At 36.8% G+C, this 17,311-nt stretch overlaps 1 protein-coding gene across 1 annotated transcript in view; it reads left to right on the top strand.

Annotated features, from left to right (window-relative positions):
* CNGB3 (cyclic nucleotide gated channel subunit beta 3) overlaps nucleotides 1-17,311 on the top strand; it is a 154,715-nt gene that overhangs the window by 546 nt on the left and 136,858 nt on the right. The window contains exons 2-3 of the mRNA XM_032759995.2: nucleotides 3,433-3,514; nucleotides 16,552-16,678. Coding sequence (XP_032615886.1) covers nucleotides 3,433-3,514; nucleotides 16,552-16,678 — 209 coding nt within the window. The remainder of the gene's footprint in view (nucleotides 1-3,432; nucleotides 3,515-16,551; nucleotides 16,679-17,311) is intronic.

Here is a 17,311-nt window from a genome sequence, read left to right as displayed (position 1 = left end):
TACCACTCAAGGGACATTTGGCAAATCTGGGGACATTTTCAGTTGTCATAGCTCCAGGGTGGGGATGTTACTGGCATCCAGTGGGTAAAGTCTGCAGATGCTGCTCAACATCCTATCACTACAGGACAGCCCTCCACAACTTAGAATTATACACTACAAAATTTTAATACTGCCAAGATGGAGGAACTTTAAACAAGTCTTTTCACAAGTTCTAAATATATTTATCTGCAAAATGTATATGATAATTTCTGCTTTGTTATGAGAACTAGAGACAGTAATATATAAAGCACATGGTAGGTACTTTACAAGTGGCCATTATTATTATTAATAAGAATTTGTGTTTCTGTGACAGGTTTAAGTCAAAAGTGATCATTACTAGAGCAATATTTACTTAGAACTATCTAGAGAATAATTTTCATGAATTACTCACTAGAATTATCTAAAAGAGCTACAGAAGATTTTTAGAGCAGTAGTTACTTTCCTGTCTGAAACAGCTGGATGAGAGATGACAAGTACAAGCAGGAGTGCTCCTCAGGGACTAGGGGAGCATGGTCCAGTGGTTCGGGTTTAAATGAGCCTAGAGGATAGACAACCTGAGATTATTTAACATTGGCCGTGGAAAACCTGCCTTCCTTTTCTGATTAATGTTGACTGCTTTGCAGTAGAGAGGAGATGAGGAGGATTGTGTTAGTATTACTTCGTGAGAGTGCCCTTGACTTCTTTCTAATTCTTATGTCAAAATAAATAATCCCACACTAAAAGTTATTTATATGTTTAAGAACTCATACAATGTCACAAATATTGAGCTGGTACTTCCCTTCAGCTAGTCTTGCTGTGCTTTGCTCTGGGAAAGTCACTACATTCATCTTTAACCCTTGCCTATTTATGATTATTTTCCAAGGGAGCATATAAGAATAGCTAATAGCTAATATATTATTCTCTTGGAGAACACTGTAGCTAACAGCAATTACTATGTGCCAAGCAAGGTGCTAAGCCCTTTTCTAGGGCTACTGTATTTAATCCTCACAACAGTCACAGGTCCTATTACAATTTGCTCCTTACACATAGCTAGCAAACGGCAGAGCCTGGATTGGAACCAAGTCCTATCTGAATTCAGCACCTGAGAGCTAAATCACTAGGCTATACTGCTCAAAACAGGAGGGATATTAGTTGAGTCAACTCTTTAAGATACTTTGCCTGCAGGATAAAGGGAAGTTAGAGAGAAGGCGAAAAAAGAAGAGAAACTTCTTAAAGAGTTGTCATTCCTTTCAAAACACGAATATTGGAGAAGTACTTAGATTAGGCACAGGTAGAGCACCCCTTAGGTATATCCCATGCCATTCCAACAGCCATAATTTGTGGATATCAATCACGAAGTCTACTGGCATCACATTAGATTTTTTTTTTTTTTTTTTTTGAGACAGTCTCACTCTGTCGCCCAGGCTGGAGTGCAGTGGTGCAATCTTGACTCACTGCAACCTCTGTGTCCTGGATTCAACAGATTCTCCTGCCTCAGCCTCCCGAGTAGCTGGGATTACAGGCACATGCCACCAAACCCAGCTCATTTTTTTGTATTTTCTGTAGAGACGGGGTTTCACCATGTTGGCCAGGCTGGTCTCAAACTCTCGGCCTCAGGTGTTCCGCCCACCTCGTCCTCACAAAGTGTTGGGATTACACGCGTGAGCCACTGCGCTCAGCCACATTATATCTTAAAAGTCATATTTGGGCAATTATTTGCATCTGTTCTTTCCAAGAACATGTGGGTGTGGGAAAAAATAGTTTATCTCCAATTTCAAATATGCTAAATGTTAAAAATGACAGAAAGTTAAAGTCCTGTTTTCTTTCACGGAATTTGACCTTTCAAAATGGCATTTAAACAATAAGCCTCTGAACTATGAATAAATGATTAGAGTCTTATAGGCAACTATCTAGGAATAAATATATCAATGTATGTTGTGTTTTTTAAAGAGTCATTTAAAGAGCGCATTTACACACCAAAATGTCATGGGTAATTCTCACCTATCAATAAACAATAATTTAAGAACTGCAAATCAGTCTAATCCAAACTCTCTCTTATCCCAGAAGAAGACACTGTTCACATAAATCTACATTTGTATACACATAAAGACTATGATAGAAATGTTTATGAATAACATCATAATGATGCAAAAGGACTTGATTGAAGTCAGAAGGCTTTTTCACTGTTTATAAATAGTCCTGGACTTATAGCTTTCTAGCTATGTTCATATAAACTAGCCACTCAATTTCATATTCAATAATATAATAATATTAATAATAATAGCTGCCTTGCCTAATGTATACGGTTATTGTGAGGCTTAAGTGAAAATCAGCCAATTAATTAATTAATTTATTTATTTATTTTTTAATGCTTTGGCCTTTGTAAACTGGTTCACAGAAGTAACTACAAAAGAATTAATTTATTTTTTAGTTTAAAATGCTTCTATGACACACAAGGCTTATAAATAATGTCAAAACTCCATAGCAGGCACACAAGACTCTCAGTGTCCTTCTGGTCCCTGCCTACTCTCAAGCCTCATCTACTCACCCTTTGTCCCATTCAACCACTCCTACTGTAGTCTCTCCCCACCTATGTACAGTCACGCCTTTGGCTTTTGCTAAACCTGCATCATCTACGTGGAATGTTTTCTAAGTCCTCTCCACGTGGAAAACAAAAATCTTATCTTTATAAAGTCAAGAGTTACTTTCTTTGGAATAGTTTCCTTTCTTTCCCTTCTACTCCAATAGAATTGACCACTTCCTGTTTATGCCCCATCCTAATCCTCTACAGACATTGATTCGTCACCTACATTTTCTTGCACTTAACATTTTTGTGTGTTTGTTTCTCCTTCTAGACTGTGCATAGATTGGGAGTCAATCTTTATGTTCTAACCTCATATCTTGTTTCACTCTGCCCTTGTAGGAACATCCTGAGGCACACATTGGCCATGTCTAGTGGGACATAACGGCATTTCAAAGGAAAGCTTAGATGATCAGACAAATGATGAGGTAGAAGCACATGAAATCATGGAGAGAAGAAAGGGAGCTTTGTGTGAATGGGACCAAACTGCCTTCTCTCCACTATTTTAAGTTCTACCACTAAAGACCTAGACCAATGCTAGGCCTATGGCAAGTAAAGACCAGAATTGAAGGAATGTGAACAAGAGAAACACAGAATCCACACTGAGAAAACCAGAGGGCTCCTGTGACTAACAAGCTGTCGAGGCTGAGGTTGATTATTCAATAGTAGGCCAAGAATGCCCATTTTAAATGCAAGAATAATTTTTAGTACATCATAAACAGTCAATTTTAATAATCCGATTGACAATTAAGTGGAAAATGGTGTTACATTTTACATTCAACTTCATTTTTATGTAAATTCATCACATACAATCTCTATGTTTTTTCTCAAAGGAAGAAAACAAAGATGAAGATAAATCTCTCAAAACCAAGTCAACTCCAGTCACGTCTGAAGAGCCACACACCAACATACAAGGTCAGAATGCAGCCTGAAAAAAAAACAATAACAAAAAACTAAAAAGTGAAATACATATTTATCTGAAATGTGCTGTCTGATGAAATATTTGTCCTTGACTAGTTGAATTATCTAGGCTCACACTGAGGTTATCTGAAGATCTGAATATTTCAAAAACTTTATATCCTCATTCAGTAACTCATTTGTCCATGCAATAGATGCATTTTCATCACCTGACATGTGCCAGGCACTGTTCCATGGGCTGGAGGTGCAGTAATGAGCAACATGGGCAGAGTCTGAGGTTACGCAGAGCTTGTAGTCTAAAAAAACACATCATAGATAAGTAAGCACATTGTGAACGATGCAATTTCAGACATTGATAAGCAATATAAAGACATTAACATGAATGTGGATTGAACACATTTAAAGGTTTAGCACTCACACCTCTGCTCCCTCCTGCTAAACTCTCTCCATTATAAGGTTCATTTACTCCTAAGGCTACCACACTCGATTCTACAGGGATGATTCTAAATCCGTATCAGGTCAATTTCTTTTTTAAGACTGTCAATATTTTTCAACTCACCACTAGATGTACACGATGGTATATTCTACTGCATCACAAAGAAAGCCTGTCTAAAACTAAATTCCTTATCCTCTGCTACAAATACGCTCCCTCTCCTGATTTACTTCTACCCCTGGTACTATCATTCTTTCAGCCTCCCAAGCTCAAAACCTTACTCAGGTTTTATTCCTTTAACTAGGATGTCCTGTAAAGTAAATTAGTCACCAAATCTCCCTTCATAAGGACCCTGAAACCCGCTTCCTTTTTTTTTTTTTTTTTTTTGAGACAGAGTCTCTCGCTCTGTCGCCCAGGCTGGAGTGCAGTGACGCAATCTCGGCTCACCGCAAGCTCCGCCTCCTGGGTTCACGCCATTCTCCTGCCCCAGGCTCCCAGGTAGCTGGGACTACAGGCGCCCGCCACCACGCCTGGCTAATTTTTTGTATTTTTAGTAGAGACGGGGTTTCACTGTGTTAGCCAGGATGGTCTCGATCTCCTGACCTCGTGATCCTCCTGCCTTGGCCTCCCAAAGTGCTGGGATTACAGGCGTGAGCCACCGCGCCCGGCCCACTTCCTTTCTTTCCAATCTCAGCAATACCATCCTGGCTCGGGCCCTTATTAGTAGCTCATGTCTGCAGTACCCCCAGGCTAAGTGGTTGCTTTTGTTTAGAACTCTATTTCACTCATCTCTCCCCTTGTTACCCAGCCCAAACACTGTTAGCAGATTATTTTCCATTAACCACCACTTTGATCTCAACATTTGCTCAATAAGCTTAAGTGCTTGCATATTGCCTGCAGGACAAAATCTAAATTCCTCCACCTGACTTTGTAGAATTTAATGTGATCTATTCCCAGACGCCCTTTCTAGACCTTCTCTCCTACTTCTCCCCAGTAGGAACACTACCCCCTAACCAAAAAAATACAGAAATGAAAGGGAAATCACTAGAACAGAATATGTTTTGTTAAATAATAAAAATAAAATTATTGCCATAAAACTAGCACAAATGTTTTGCTTTTCATCTGTTAGACAAAGTCTGTGTATGATGATTGTTAATGACTTCCTATTTGCACTAAAACAAATATTTGAACTGAGGCACAATTGAGCTTTTACTAGCCCAAATGTCTCATCTTTAAGGAACAAAAATAAGAAATGCACAAAAGTTACAAGATTATAAATTTAAAAACAAATCACAAGAATATGTTTTAAATACAGAAACTGCTGTCAAGGAATATCCCCACAATGAAAGTACTGAGGCCATTATCCCAAGCAAACTAACACAGGAACAGAAAACCAAACACGGCATGTTCTCACTTGTGGGAGCTAAACATTGAGTACACATATAAAGATGGGAACAACAGACACGAGGATCTACTTGAGGGTGGAGGATGGGAGGAGGGTGAGGATAGAAAAACTACCTATAGGGTATCATGCGTATTCCCTTGATGATGAAATAATCTGTATACCAAACCCCCGTGACACAAAATTCACCCTTGATGATGAAATAATCTGGATACCAAACCCCCGTGACACAAAATTTACCCATATAATAAACCTGCACATGTACTCCTCAACCTAAAAGGTTTTTTACATTTTTAATTTTTAAATAAGTCCAAATTCCAGTACCATCTTACTTTAATTTGGAAATGCTACATTAAACCTGTTGTGTAATAAAGAAAAATTTAAAAAAAGGACTGCTCTGAACAAATGGCCCCACTCTCATACTTACTTGTTTCTATTTAGGAGAAAAGGAAAGAACCTATATGAAGAAAATAACTGAATTTTACAGACATATGTAGAATAAACTTAAATAACTGGAGGAAAATATGTGTCCACTTGGGAGGATAATATTATAAAGATGTTGATTTTTTTCCTAAATTAATTTATATTTATACTTTTTGCAATCTACTCTCTACCTAGTTACAAGAATAAAATTTGTTTAAAAAGGGGAAGAAAATTCACTTTAGTTTTCTTGAGTTTGTTTACTTATTTTGAAGAACACCTCTGTTTTTTCACTCTGCAGATTAGAATGTAGAGGATACTTGTTCTTACACAGACCAGGTGTTTTTGCCACTATCTTTCTTCTGTACTTTTATCTCTGCCACAAAGATAGGAAAACAGTATCTTCCAAATAGAAAATCAGCATTGACTTATCCAAGGAGAAAGGGTGAAGAAAAATAAGTGTTCTACAATACATTTTTCAGTGTGAATGCAATGTAATACTTCCTAACTGATGACTAAAGCTAGACTGTTCAACTGCTAGATTATCTGATTTTAAATATTTAGGATAATGTGTCACTGAAAGAGGAAAACACTTAATAATCCTAAAACTCTATCTGATCCAAACTCACATATATAAAACTTCCATAAATAGCAAGAATCATAAACCAAGAGGACATTGTAAAAAATGTGGTCTTGCCTTATTTTTATCAGTAATTGAAGACCATTATTCAATCTTCAAATTTGTTTAAAAGGAGAAGACCCTTTTGTAGACTATAAAACAATCTTGAATGCATACACCAAAATGTGATTAACAAATGGAAGTACCGAGGAAGAGAGAAACATTCTGATAATTCAAACTACAATTCTTGTTTTCTGAGTTACTTTGTAATAGCAATGGTTTAAATCTACAGTTCTTTGCACAGAAAAATACAATCTTAATTGGCATAAAACCAAGGATTACACCTTTGAAAAGACAAGTTTATTCTTATCTTTGTCATACTTTTCTCAAAGTGTATTTGTAAGCTTAAATTTTTCATAGCGGTAATAAAAACTCTTTTGTGGAAGTTTCATTTAACAGAAGAGCTATTTGAGTTGAAGGAAAAAGTAGTTTCATTTAAATCTGCAGACTTAGCATGTCTCCAAAGACTTTAATAGGAATAACAGTTATATTTAAGATATTTTGTCTTGAAAAAGCAAAATTATTAGTGTTTAAAGATAGCCTCTGATATGTGCTTGGTATTTTTGTGTTCACTTCAAAACATGCAGGTGCAATGTCATAAATCTGCAGATGTTGATTTCTGATTATAGAACTCTTATCTTCTGCAGAACATGGTTTAATTTATATCTGCCATGGAAATGAAGAATGCAACATATTTTGGATTCAAATAAAGATAACTTACTAAGGTCCTCTTTTGATTATAATCATCTTCCTTAGGCATCTATTTCATTTATATTACGTTAAATGCTTCTTTAAATAAATGTCTTGGTACCAGTAGAGGATATGTAAGTAATTTACCTAGTGGTTTACGGTACTTTTAAGTGAACTTATTTGTGTAGAAATGGGTCAAAGTTGAGTTCCCATTGCTAGTATGGTGTGGTAAGCCAATTAATGGCTATCCAAAGCTGTCCACACCATAATCTCTAAAATCTATTAATTGGTTAGCTTACATTGAAGAAAATTGCTAACGTTACTAAGGATCTTGCAATAGGAAGATTATCCCAGATTATTCAGGTAACCCCAATGTAATCAAGGGGTCCTTGTAAGAGTTGAAGCAGGAGAGTCAAAGGCAAGAGATGGGACAATGAAAGCAGAGGTGGATTGATGCTCTCTGGAGGTGGAGGAAGGGACCAGAACCCAAGGAGTGCTGTGACCTCTAGAAGCTGGAAAAGACAAGGAAAGATTCTCTCCTGGAGCTTTCAGGAGGAACATAGCCTGTCAGACACGTTTTAGACTTCTGACTTTCAGAACTGTAAGACAACTGACTGTGTTGCCTTAAGCCATTAAGTTCATGGTGATAGATTACAGCAGCAATGGAAAACTATAATACATACAGTTTTAAAAGAATTCCAACTTGAAATATAAAATACAACCATTTTTCTCCTGGCTAACATGGTGAAACCCCATCTCTACTAAAAATACAAAAAATTAGCCAGACGTGGTGGCGGGTGCCTGTAGTCCCAGCTACTCGGGAGGCTGAGGCAGGAGAATGGCGTGAACCTGGGAGGCGGAGCTTGCAGTGAGCCAAGATTGCGCCACTGCACTCCAGCCTGGGTAACAGAGCAAGACTCTGTCTCCAAAAAAAAAAAAAGCCATTTAAAAAAAAAACCATTTTAAAAATAAAATTGAGTTTTCCTACAATCATGTTGAATTCATAGTAAAGGCAATACACTACTAAAACAACAACAACAACAACAAAAAAAACAGCATTTGAGAATTTGACACCCCCGAATTCAAATCACAACTCTGCTACTTTCTAGCTCTTTGGTTGAGGCATTTAACATCTTTGAGTGTCATTTTGCTCATGTATAAAATAAGGACAACACTGTTATCAGTGTTGGGTTGTGAGTGAGAATTAAATTAGTTAATATATGTAAAGCATTTAGCATTGAGGTTGGTAAATCCCAACCCTGATATAAGCCAGGTAGCATAAATGAGGAGCATTCATGCCCTGTCTGAAGAGGTCAGAGGCTACTCAGCTCTGCTAGTCACTGTCACATGGGGATGAAGGTCAAGTTCTGCCAGGTGTTACACCTTGTCAAGACAAACTACAAACACAAATGTTAATTTGAAAGATCTCAATTTTTAAATGTTGACTTTTTTAATGTTTAAATATTCCCTTTCTTAAATCACTGGGAACACATAACTGAATTCTTATCAAATTTAGTCCACAAGACCATTCTGTGACCTCTAACCAACCACGTGGTGGATATGTAATGTTGTCTGCATTTGTAAACAGTGAAATCCCTAGACAAAATTCTGAATCTGGCAATGCGTTTAGTGATCCTGTTACTTTTCCATTCCTCTTTACTCATAATCTCCATCCCAGTCTTTGTTTTGTAAACAGACTACAAGTAGGGTGGCCTCTCTGGAACTGCTTGCCAAATAGCTTTCCATGGCCAAGACCCCTAGGTTCCAAGTCTAGCACAATTCCAGATCTACAGAGGTGCCCCCAGCCTTGCCCAGGTCCCTATCATCTCTCCAAACTGACATAGCCTGCATTTCAGCTAACTCTCACTTTGGGCGCAATCTAAAACTAAAAACTGCTCTGGAGCTAAAACTACTCTAAAAATAATAATAAAGCTGGCCAGGCACGGTGGCTCATGCCTGTAATCCCAGTGCTTAGGGAGCCCAAGACAGGAGGATTTCTTGAGACCAGCCTGGGCAACATAGCGAGACCTGACCTCTATCCCCCCATTTTTTTAATTAGCTGAGCATAGTAGCACCCACCTGTAGTTCCAGCTACTCAGGAGAATGAGGTGGGAAGATTACTTGAGCCCAGGAGTTTGTGGTTACAGTGAGCTATGGTCATGCCACTGCACTCCAGCCTGCATGACTGAAAGAAACCCTGTCTCTTAAACCATAAATAAATTAAAATATAAAATAAAGTCCAGTTTTTCAGAAAAGGTAGTGGATGTTTAAATAGGAAACCACCCTTCAGTCCTTGGCAGTAACAATTAGCATATACAATTTAATGTGTCCTATGTGGAAAAGAAAAATAACTAGGCCATCTACTGAAATTTAGTAAAGACTTTGCCATGTACGACCAACCAGTTTGACTGACATGCATAGGACGTACTACTATGGTTAATTTTAGTCCTGTAGTCCATTCCCTGTAACTTTCAGTCCTATTCACCAGCCAAAGGATAAGGTGGGAAGAAAGACATCCTCCTAAAAAATGTATATAACTTTTTATCAAAACTACTCAAGCAGATTTCTCAAAGAACTTAAAACAGAACTACCATTCTGCACCAGCAATCCCATTAGTGGGTATACATCCAAAACAAAATAAATTGTTCTACCCAAAAGACACATGCAGTCTTGTATGTTCATCACTGTGCTATTCACAATAGCAAAGACATGAAATCAACCTAAGTGCCCATCAACAGTGGGTCGGATAAAGGAAAGGTGGCACATATATACCATGGAATACCACACAGCCATAAAAAAGAATGAAATCATGTCCTTTGCAACAATATGGATGAAGATGGAGGCCATTATCCTAAACAAATTGACGCCAAAATAGAAAGCCAAATACCACATGTTCTCACTTATAAGTGGAAGCTAAACACTGGGTACTCATGGACATAAAGATGGGAACAATTGACTCTGCAGGCTACTGGGGAGGCGGGAAGAGTTGGAAAACTAACTATTTCACCTTAGAGGAGATATAAAAAATAAAATAATAACAAAATAAAAGAAAAGTTAAATGTTGGGTACTCTGCTCACTATCTGTGTGACAGGATCATTCACATCCCAAACCTCAGCATCATGCAGTATACCCATGTAACAAACACACACACGCATCCCCTGAATCTAAAATAAAAACTGAAATTTTAAAAAAGACTCAAGCATATTTATTTCCTTCCTCCAAATACAAATAGTCTTATGTAGCCAACAATCAGAAGTATTCTTTTAAAATGATACCTGATAGGATGATAAACAAAAGAATTGAGAAATGAATGAAGTTAGCGTGACATTTTTTAAAATTTAGTCTAGAAAAAAGATAAATATTACATGCTTTCTAGTTTGAGATGATGAAGAAAATTCCTAATTGTGCTGATTTGGCAAGAGACAGAGACATAATCAGGACACCTTCAGTGGCAGGGGCTCATTGTAAGAAAACTTATGGATAACGGGAGCTGAAAAGCCATTTAGGGGAGGCTTTCAGACTGAGGCAGCCTAGGAGCTAATTACTTTTTCTCCTTTTCCCTTAGTGAATATGGCTTCATTTCTCATGAGTGCTGTGTTTTCTCTGCATATCTGCTCTGGACTGCTCTCATTTCCATTTACTCATTTTTCAGTCCAAATTCCAAAGGGAGTAGTCTGACTGACATAGATAACAACCATTTTTCCCATTGAGCAGAGCCCTTCAGACCACCACTGAGGTTGCCAGCCAGCCGTGGACAGGCCACCCTCTTGAGATTAGGTGCCCAGCATGTGTGTGATGGGTAACCATGCCTGCATGTAATAAAGCAGAAAGCTCCCTTGCTTAAAAGAGCGAAGTTTGGCATAGAAAGCATACCCTGTTTTAAATACTGAATAGAGAACAGATTCTGACTGATAAAATTACTGTCATTACATGTTTTATAAGCTAAAAATTTAAGAGACCCTAACTAATGTGGATAGGATGGATTTTTTCCTTTAAAAGGCCTTTTATGTTGTAGTTTGCATGATTTAAATATATTTGCATAATTCAATTAAACTCTGAGCTTTTAGGCTTCTTTCTGCCAAAGAATGTAGCTGACTTATGGAAAATTGCATTATGGTTTTCTGGTTCCTGGGCTCTGTTAAGTAAATGGAAGTTTTTGCATCATGCCCCACATACGTCAGTGCTATGAAGACCTGAAAGAGTTAATATATATTTTCTTTTTTTAAGCAATTTATTCCAGTCTGGCTCATGGAACACTTTGTGTTTATATTGCATTTTTCTCAAATGGAGTCTTTATCTAATCCTCACAGAAATCCCCAGGACAAAAGTATTTTTCATTTTATGGATGAGGAAACTGTTATAGAAAAGAGACTTATCCAGAGTCACCTAAAGAATTAGTTATGTAGGGATTACAGGTCTCTGTTCAGTACCCAGCACTGGTAACTCATCACATTCCTTAATACCTATATATAAAATGTGTTTTCTAGATGAATTAATCTCAGTTTTAAAAAAGTCCCTGAAACTAGCATGACATTGAGAGAGGACTGGATTCCTCCATCCTGACACAGTAACAAAACTAACTTAGATGGATCCATGTTCTTTTTCGTTTGGTGATTTGCATATTTCTTTACTTGTAATGATGTATCCTGAAGTCAAAAATCTTCCTAAATACAAAGATTCCTTCAGGACATTATAGGACTTTAAGGCTGCCTAGAGGACACCTTAGCTTTGACCCCATGCAAAGATCCTGTCCTCTCTCAGCACAGGCTCCCTTAAAACAGGCTTAGATTGGCTGGAGGCTCCTGAGTACCACCAGCCAACAGAGCCTTCACTACCTCACGAAGCACTGCATTTTGTGGTTAGACAAGTTGCTAGAATGTTTGAGGGTTTTGCATGCTTGTTTTGTTAATTCATTGGTAAGTCTTTCTTCTGCCTTCTAGACGACATGAAATAAATCTATTTTCTTTTCTATGTAACAGCCTTTCTATGAATTTGAAATAACTATTAGGTCACTAGTTAATCTTAAATACTTTACTAAAAGAGCCTAAATTCCTCAAACCATTTCTCACATGAGATGGTTTCCAGAACTCTTATCCCTTCTGAGTCCTTCTCTGGATTTTTTAAAGATTACATGTTTTTAATATAAAGTATGTCATTTTTCTGTTCTTGTGAATGCCATTTTAAAACACTCTTTCAGATTCCATTTTATGTGCACTGCTGTAATGTTGTCAACTTCCTCCATGTTGTTTGACAATCTACAAACATACAATAAAATTTCAAGTGTGATTAAAGTATTATAGTTAAAATTATTCTAAGTACACTAGATAATCCAGCAATTCTGAAATTAGCCACAAGCTGAGCCAAAAATACGATCTCGGGTGCCAGAAAATAATCATTAATCATATACTTCTTAAAACTGTTAGTCCTTAACTCCAAATGTTCATTTAGATGGAAAATAATAGTATCATTTATGCATCTAATTGAAGTACCCAGACTTAGTCTTTATTAATGCATCTAACATCCAGTTACTTAGGTAGTGGTAGCTCCTAATAAAAGATTTATTTTTGAGACAGAACCCGCATGTCTTTGATGTCCTAAGACCTGGAAATTTGACCAAAGTAGTACCATCCCCCACACCAAAGATTCTAACCAGTGAAGGCATTGTCAAGTCTTGTGCTTTTCATATCCATCTAAAACAAGCCAACTTTTTAATTTACAACCTTATTCCCATATTAGGTTCTTTCTTTGAATCCCTCCTGTCCAGCATTTATGTAATGTCACTGATAAAATGTGGAAGGTTAATGGATTTCCACATCACTTATTTCCTCACCTGAAGAGAGAAGCAGATGTTTCACACCTGCTCGTGTCTCCATGTTGTGCTGCTACAAGGGGCCAACGAGATTGGAAGTATATTACACAGGCTCAGTGTGAGACGCTGCCAGGCTCCGGATGGAATCAGCCTGGTGTGTGGAGAGCAAACTCTACTTATTTTTTTGCACATTCAATAAAGGCAACCATGTCAGAGTACTTTGATTCCAGATTTCACTATCTGCCACAGGTACACATTCCAGGGCAGAATTTGACCAAGTGTACTGATGAGCTCTGGCAATTGCTATACAATGTGCAAAGAGCACCACTGGCTGAAAGACTTACACTATTCATTCGGGCAGCTATGAAATCGGGAATCCTGCTGTCCATGTGTGAAGCTGGGAAGAATCACAATGTGCAGTTGACAACACTTCACCCAGATGCCAGAGCAAGATTTGCCTTGTATTTTAGATTTCTCTTTCATGATGAGGATGATGCAAACACTCTGACCATCTGTTTCCACAAACAAATAACATGTTGTATGGATAAAAAGACACCCACACTGAACTATAGTTGACAGGCATTATTTTGTTTTAAGTCCTCATGGGTTTTTTAAGTTGTTGTTCTGCTTTGAAGCCAAGAATAGGAAATAACTGGTTTCTAATCTTCATCAATAAGCTATTAATGAGGATTTATTTTGTAATTAAATGCTTATCCACAAATCAAATTAGGCTGAAATTAATTTATAAATATCCCAGGCTTGTCAAAATAGAGGCAGTATCAATTTAGAAAGGCTTGGTAATAGCTAGAGAAGATCTGGTAAGTTGCTAAGATCTACCTAGAATTAATTTTATCCAAATGTCATGGTGATAAACAAAAACTCTTATTAGGAATGGACAAAAAGAACTATTGCAGAACAGTTGGTCATTTAATTGGTACTAGCAGAAAAGTTAATACTGAAAATGCAACACATATGCTGTAGCTTGAATGAGAGATGGAGGAGGTATATGATGCAGCTTATATCCATGTGGCTTTATAAGAAATAGCCCACCAAGCACAGTGGCTCACACCAATAATCCCAGCACTTTGACAGGCACATTGCTTGAGCCCAGGAGTTTGAAACCAGCCTGCACAATATGGCAAAACCCCATCTCAACAAGAAAACACAAAAATTAACTGGGTGAGGTGGCTCATGCCTGTAGTTCCAGCGATCCGTGAGGCTGAAGTGGTAGAATCACTTGAGCCCAGGAGTTCAAGGCTGCAATGAGCTGTGATCATGCCACTGCACTCCAGCCTGGGTGACAGAGTGAGACCATGTCTCAAAACAAAAACAAAAATAAAAACCCATAGCCAGTAAAAGCCTTTAAGAAATGTTTTACAGTACAGATTCTATTTGTTTTACATTCAGGATTTTTTTTCTGATTTTTACTCATATTTCATGTTCTTTATCAATCCTAATTTTCTTTTAGGGTAAGTACTCCTAGAAACATATGTGAACACAATGATCCATAACATTTTTCTTGGTCCGGACTCTTCTGAGAAGCCCATGATAACTCTAGATCCCCTCAATGTAATATAAGGTATATACAACATATGGCTTCAAGGATTTCAAACAAAAAATGCCCTAGACATCCATGGCCAGCAATTAAGAATTTTGCTTCTAAATATCATATAGTCATTGTCCCAAGTGTTTGTGGATACAAAAAAGGATTAGGCTGCCACTTTCACAGACAGCAATACAAAATGGAAATTTGTCAGAGATCTGATCTATATGATTTTTGTTTTGATTGGGTAAAGAGAAATGGAGAAATACGACTTGACCCAAACACATAAGGAAAACAGATCCTTCTCTCTTATTTTTATCAAAAGCTTGTTAGTACAAAATGACATATTGAAAGTGCAATTTTTTTACTCTGAAATCTGTTGGATACTGATAAACTCATTAGCGTACCACATGTGCCTGTACAGAAGGGTCCCTATCCTACAACTTTCAATATTTCATCTAAACATAATCTTTACACGCAGGCTTCAAGGATATGATCATATTGAGACTTTTGTATCCCAAGTAAATTGGAGAATTGTTTTTTTTTTCCATTTAAACATAACAAATCCATAGCTAGTACTGTGTTTTCTATCTTCTAGCCAAAAATACTATATTTCCAAAATAAAAGTAGATAGGAGATGCATAATGAATAAAAGTGTCTTGGGAAATCCGAGAATTTAAGCTTTCTTAGTCTTAAACTTTTAAAAACTTTAAGGAGTGATTCAATTTTATGATTTCCTTTATTCCTGAAACTTGTTCCTGAAAAGTTTAGTGCCTTGAAAGATTTTTAGATGGATCTTAGAAATGTTCATATTAAAGGACTGGTATGGTGATCATCCCCTGATTTATCACTTTTTTAAATCCAAATTTTCAATACTGGGTTTGCTTATATCTTTAAACTATATATATTACAAGAAAATAAAATGATGATTTGGGCCTCCATTTTAATATCCTAAGCACAAGACATCCAATTAAAAATAAGTTAGAAACTGTGGATAATGAATAACTATTAAATTGTATTCGTTCTTATTTTTCTTTTCCGCTTCTATATTTTCTTTTAAGTCATTTGCTTTCATTAAAATCTTCTCTATAATCCAAATATTTACCAGTAAGTTGATTATTCTCTGGGTAAATTACATTTAAACTATATTAATTAGAAATTGTATTTGTAGGCTTGAAGGGAAGAAATTAATTTCTGTACTGAAAATAACGCTAGTACATATTAGTTTATATCGTTTCTTCAGAAAGTATTTCACAACTTAAAGATGGTCAAGCTAAAAACAAAAATTTGATTTCATAAAAATGTAGAATGCAAGTGCTAAATAGTGTCAATCACATTTTTTCCTATTTTACTTTTCTGAATTTTATGATGTATCAGTTTCAGCCCAAAATTATGAATACTTTAGCAAAACTGGAAATGCCTTCTGAATAATAAATTCTTATTCTCAGCTTTGTCAATATCAAAAAGAAATATATCTTATGAACTCTTTATTACATAATACACCAACTTCAATTACAATCATGTGCTGCATAAAGATGTTTTAGTCAATCAAAGACTGCATAAAAGAGGGTAGTCTCATAAGATTATAACAACATATTTCAAACTGTATCTTTTCTATGTTTACATACACAGACTGACCATTGTGTTAGAATGGCTTACAGTATTTATTACAGTAACATGCTGCACAGGTTTGTAGCCTAGGATCAATAGAGTATACCGTATAGCCTTGATGTGTGGTAGGCTATAAGATCAGGATTTGTATGATATAAGTACACTCTATGATGTTTGCACAATGACTAAGTCACCTAACAATGCATTTTTCAGAATATATCTCTGTCATTAAATAGCACATGACTATTTTTTCATTGGCCTGAAGGTGTCTACCAGTTAATTCTTCCTGCACAAAGTCCTACTTTGTTTAGCAGAAGTCCCAGAGGAGGTGTTCTTGAGAAGACTATTCTAAAAAACAAGCAGCATCTTTGTAGCTCATGTTGCCAAATATAGCTGGGTCAAGAGTGGTGTACATTCTTCTATCTATGTGAATTTTTTTTTCATAGGCAAACTCTCCAAGAAAAATTCCTCTGGAGATCTGACCACAAACCCTGACCCTCAAAATGCAGCAGAACCAACTGGAACAGTGCCAGAGCAGAAGGAAATGGACCCCGGGAAAGAAGGTCCAAACAGGTGAGCATTTAATAAAACACACAACACATTTTAGAGATATTGCTCAGCCTACCCTAAAGAGCTCAAATATCCAATCTCCCCTTTAGCTGAATATAAGGGCAGGAAAAATTCAGTAGTCACATAACAGAAGAAAACTGTGTCAGAACTAAAAGGTTGGTTCTGTCCAGTTCATCATACCTCACTCACCAGGCATGGCCACTAACCAGTATCTCTAGGCAGCCATTTGGCTATAGGCCAAATCACAACAAAAATAATGCTGCTACGTGTGTGAGTCATTGTATCATGGAAACAGCCTATATATTTACTAGGCATGAATTTTAAAAAGAAATGATGAAAATTTTCCAAGCTCACAAATAAATAGCCATTTCAATTCTGTGAATATTTTATTGTTTCAAAAGATTAATTATTATTTCCCTTCATCCACTAAAGAAAGTGTGACACGCTAACCAGGAATAATTACAGAACTGGAACATCTTTATGCCACTGAAGGAATACAGCTTTATAAGTACTTCCCATAAGATTATTGGAAATACTACAAAAGAGATAACAATTTAAATGTGAACCAGTAAATCTGCAATAAATCCCAACAAGGAGGTCCTTCATTTTGCCTCTTCTTGGCGTGGTATTACATAC

The sequence above is a fragment of the Hylobates moloch genome, unplaced genomic scaffold (assembly GCF_009828535.3).
Source record: "Hylobates moloch isolate HMO894 unplaced genomic scaffold, HMol_V3 SCAFFOLD_9, whole genome shotgun sequence".
Classification (NCBI taxonomy): domain Eukaryota; kingdom Metazoa; phylum Chordata; class Mammalia; order Primates; family Hylobatidae; genus Hylobates; species Hylobates moloch.
The sequence above is the reverse complement of the archived record's forward strand: the minus strand, read 5'-3'. Positions and strand labels throughout refer to the sequence as shown.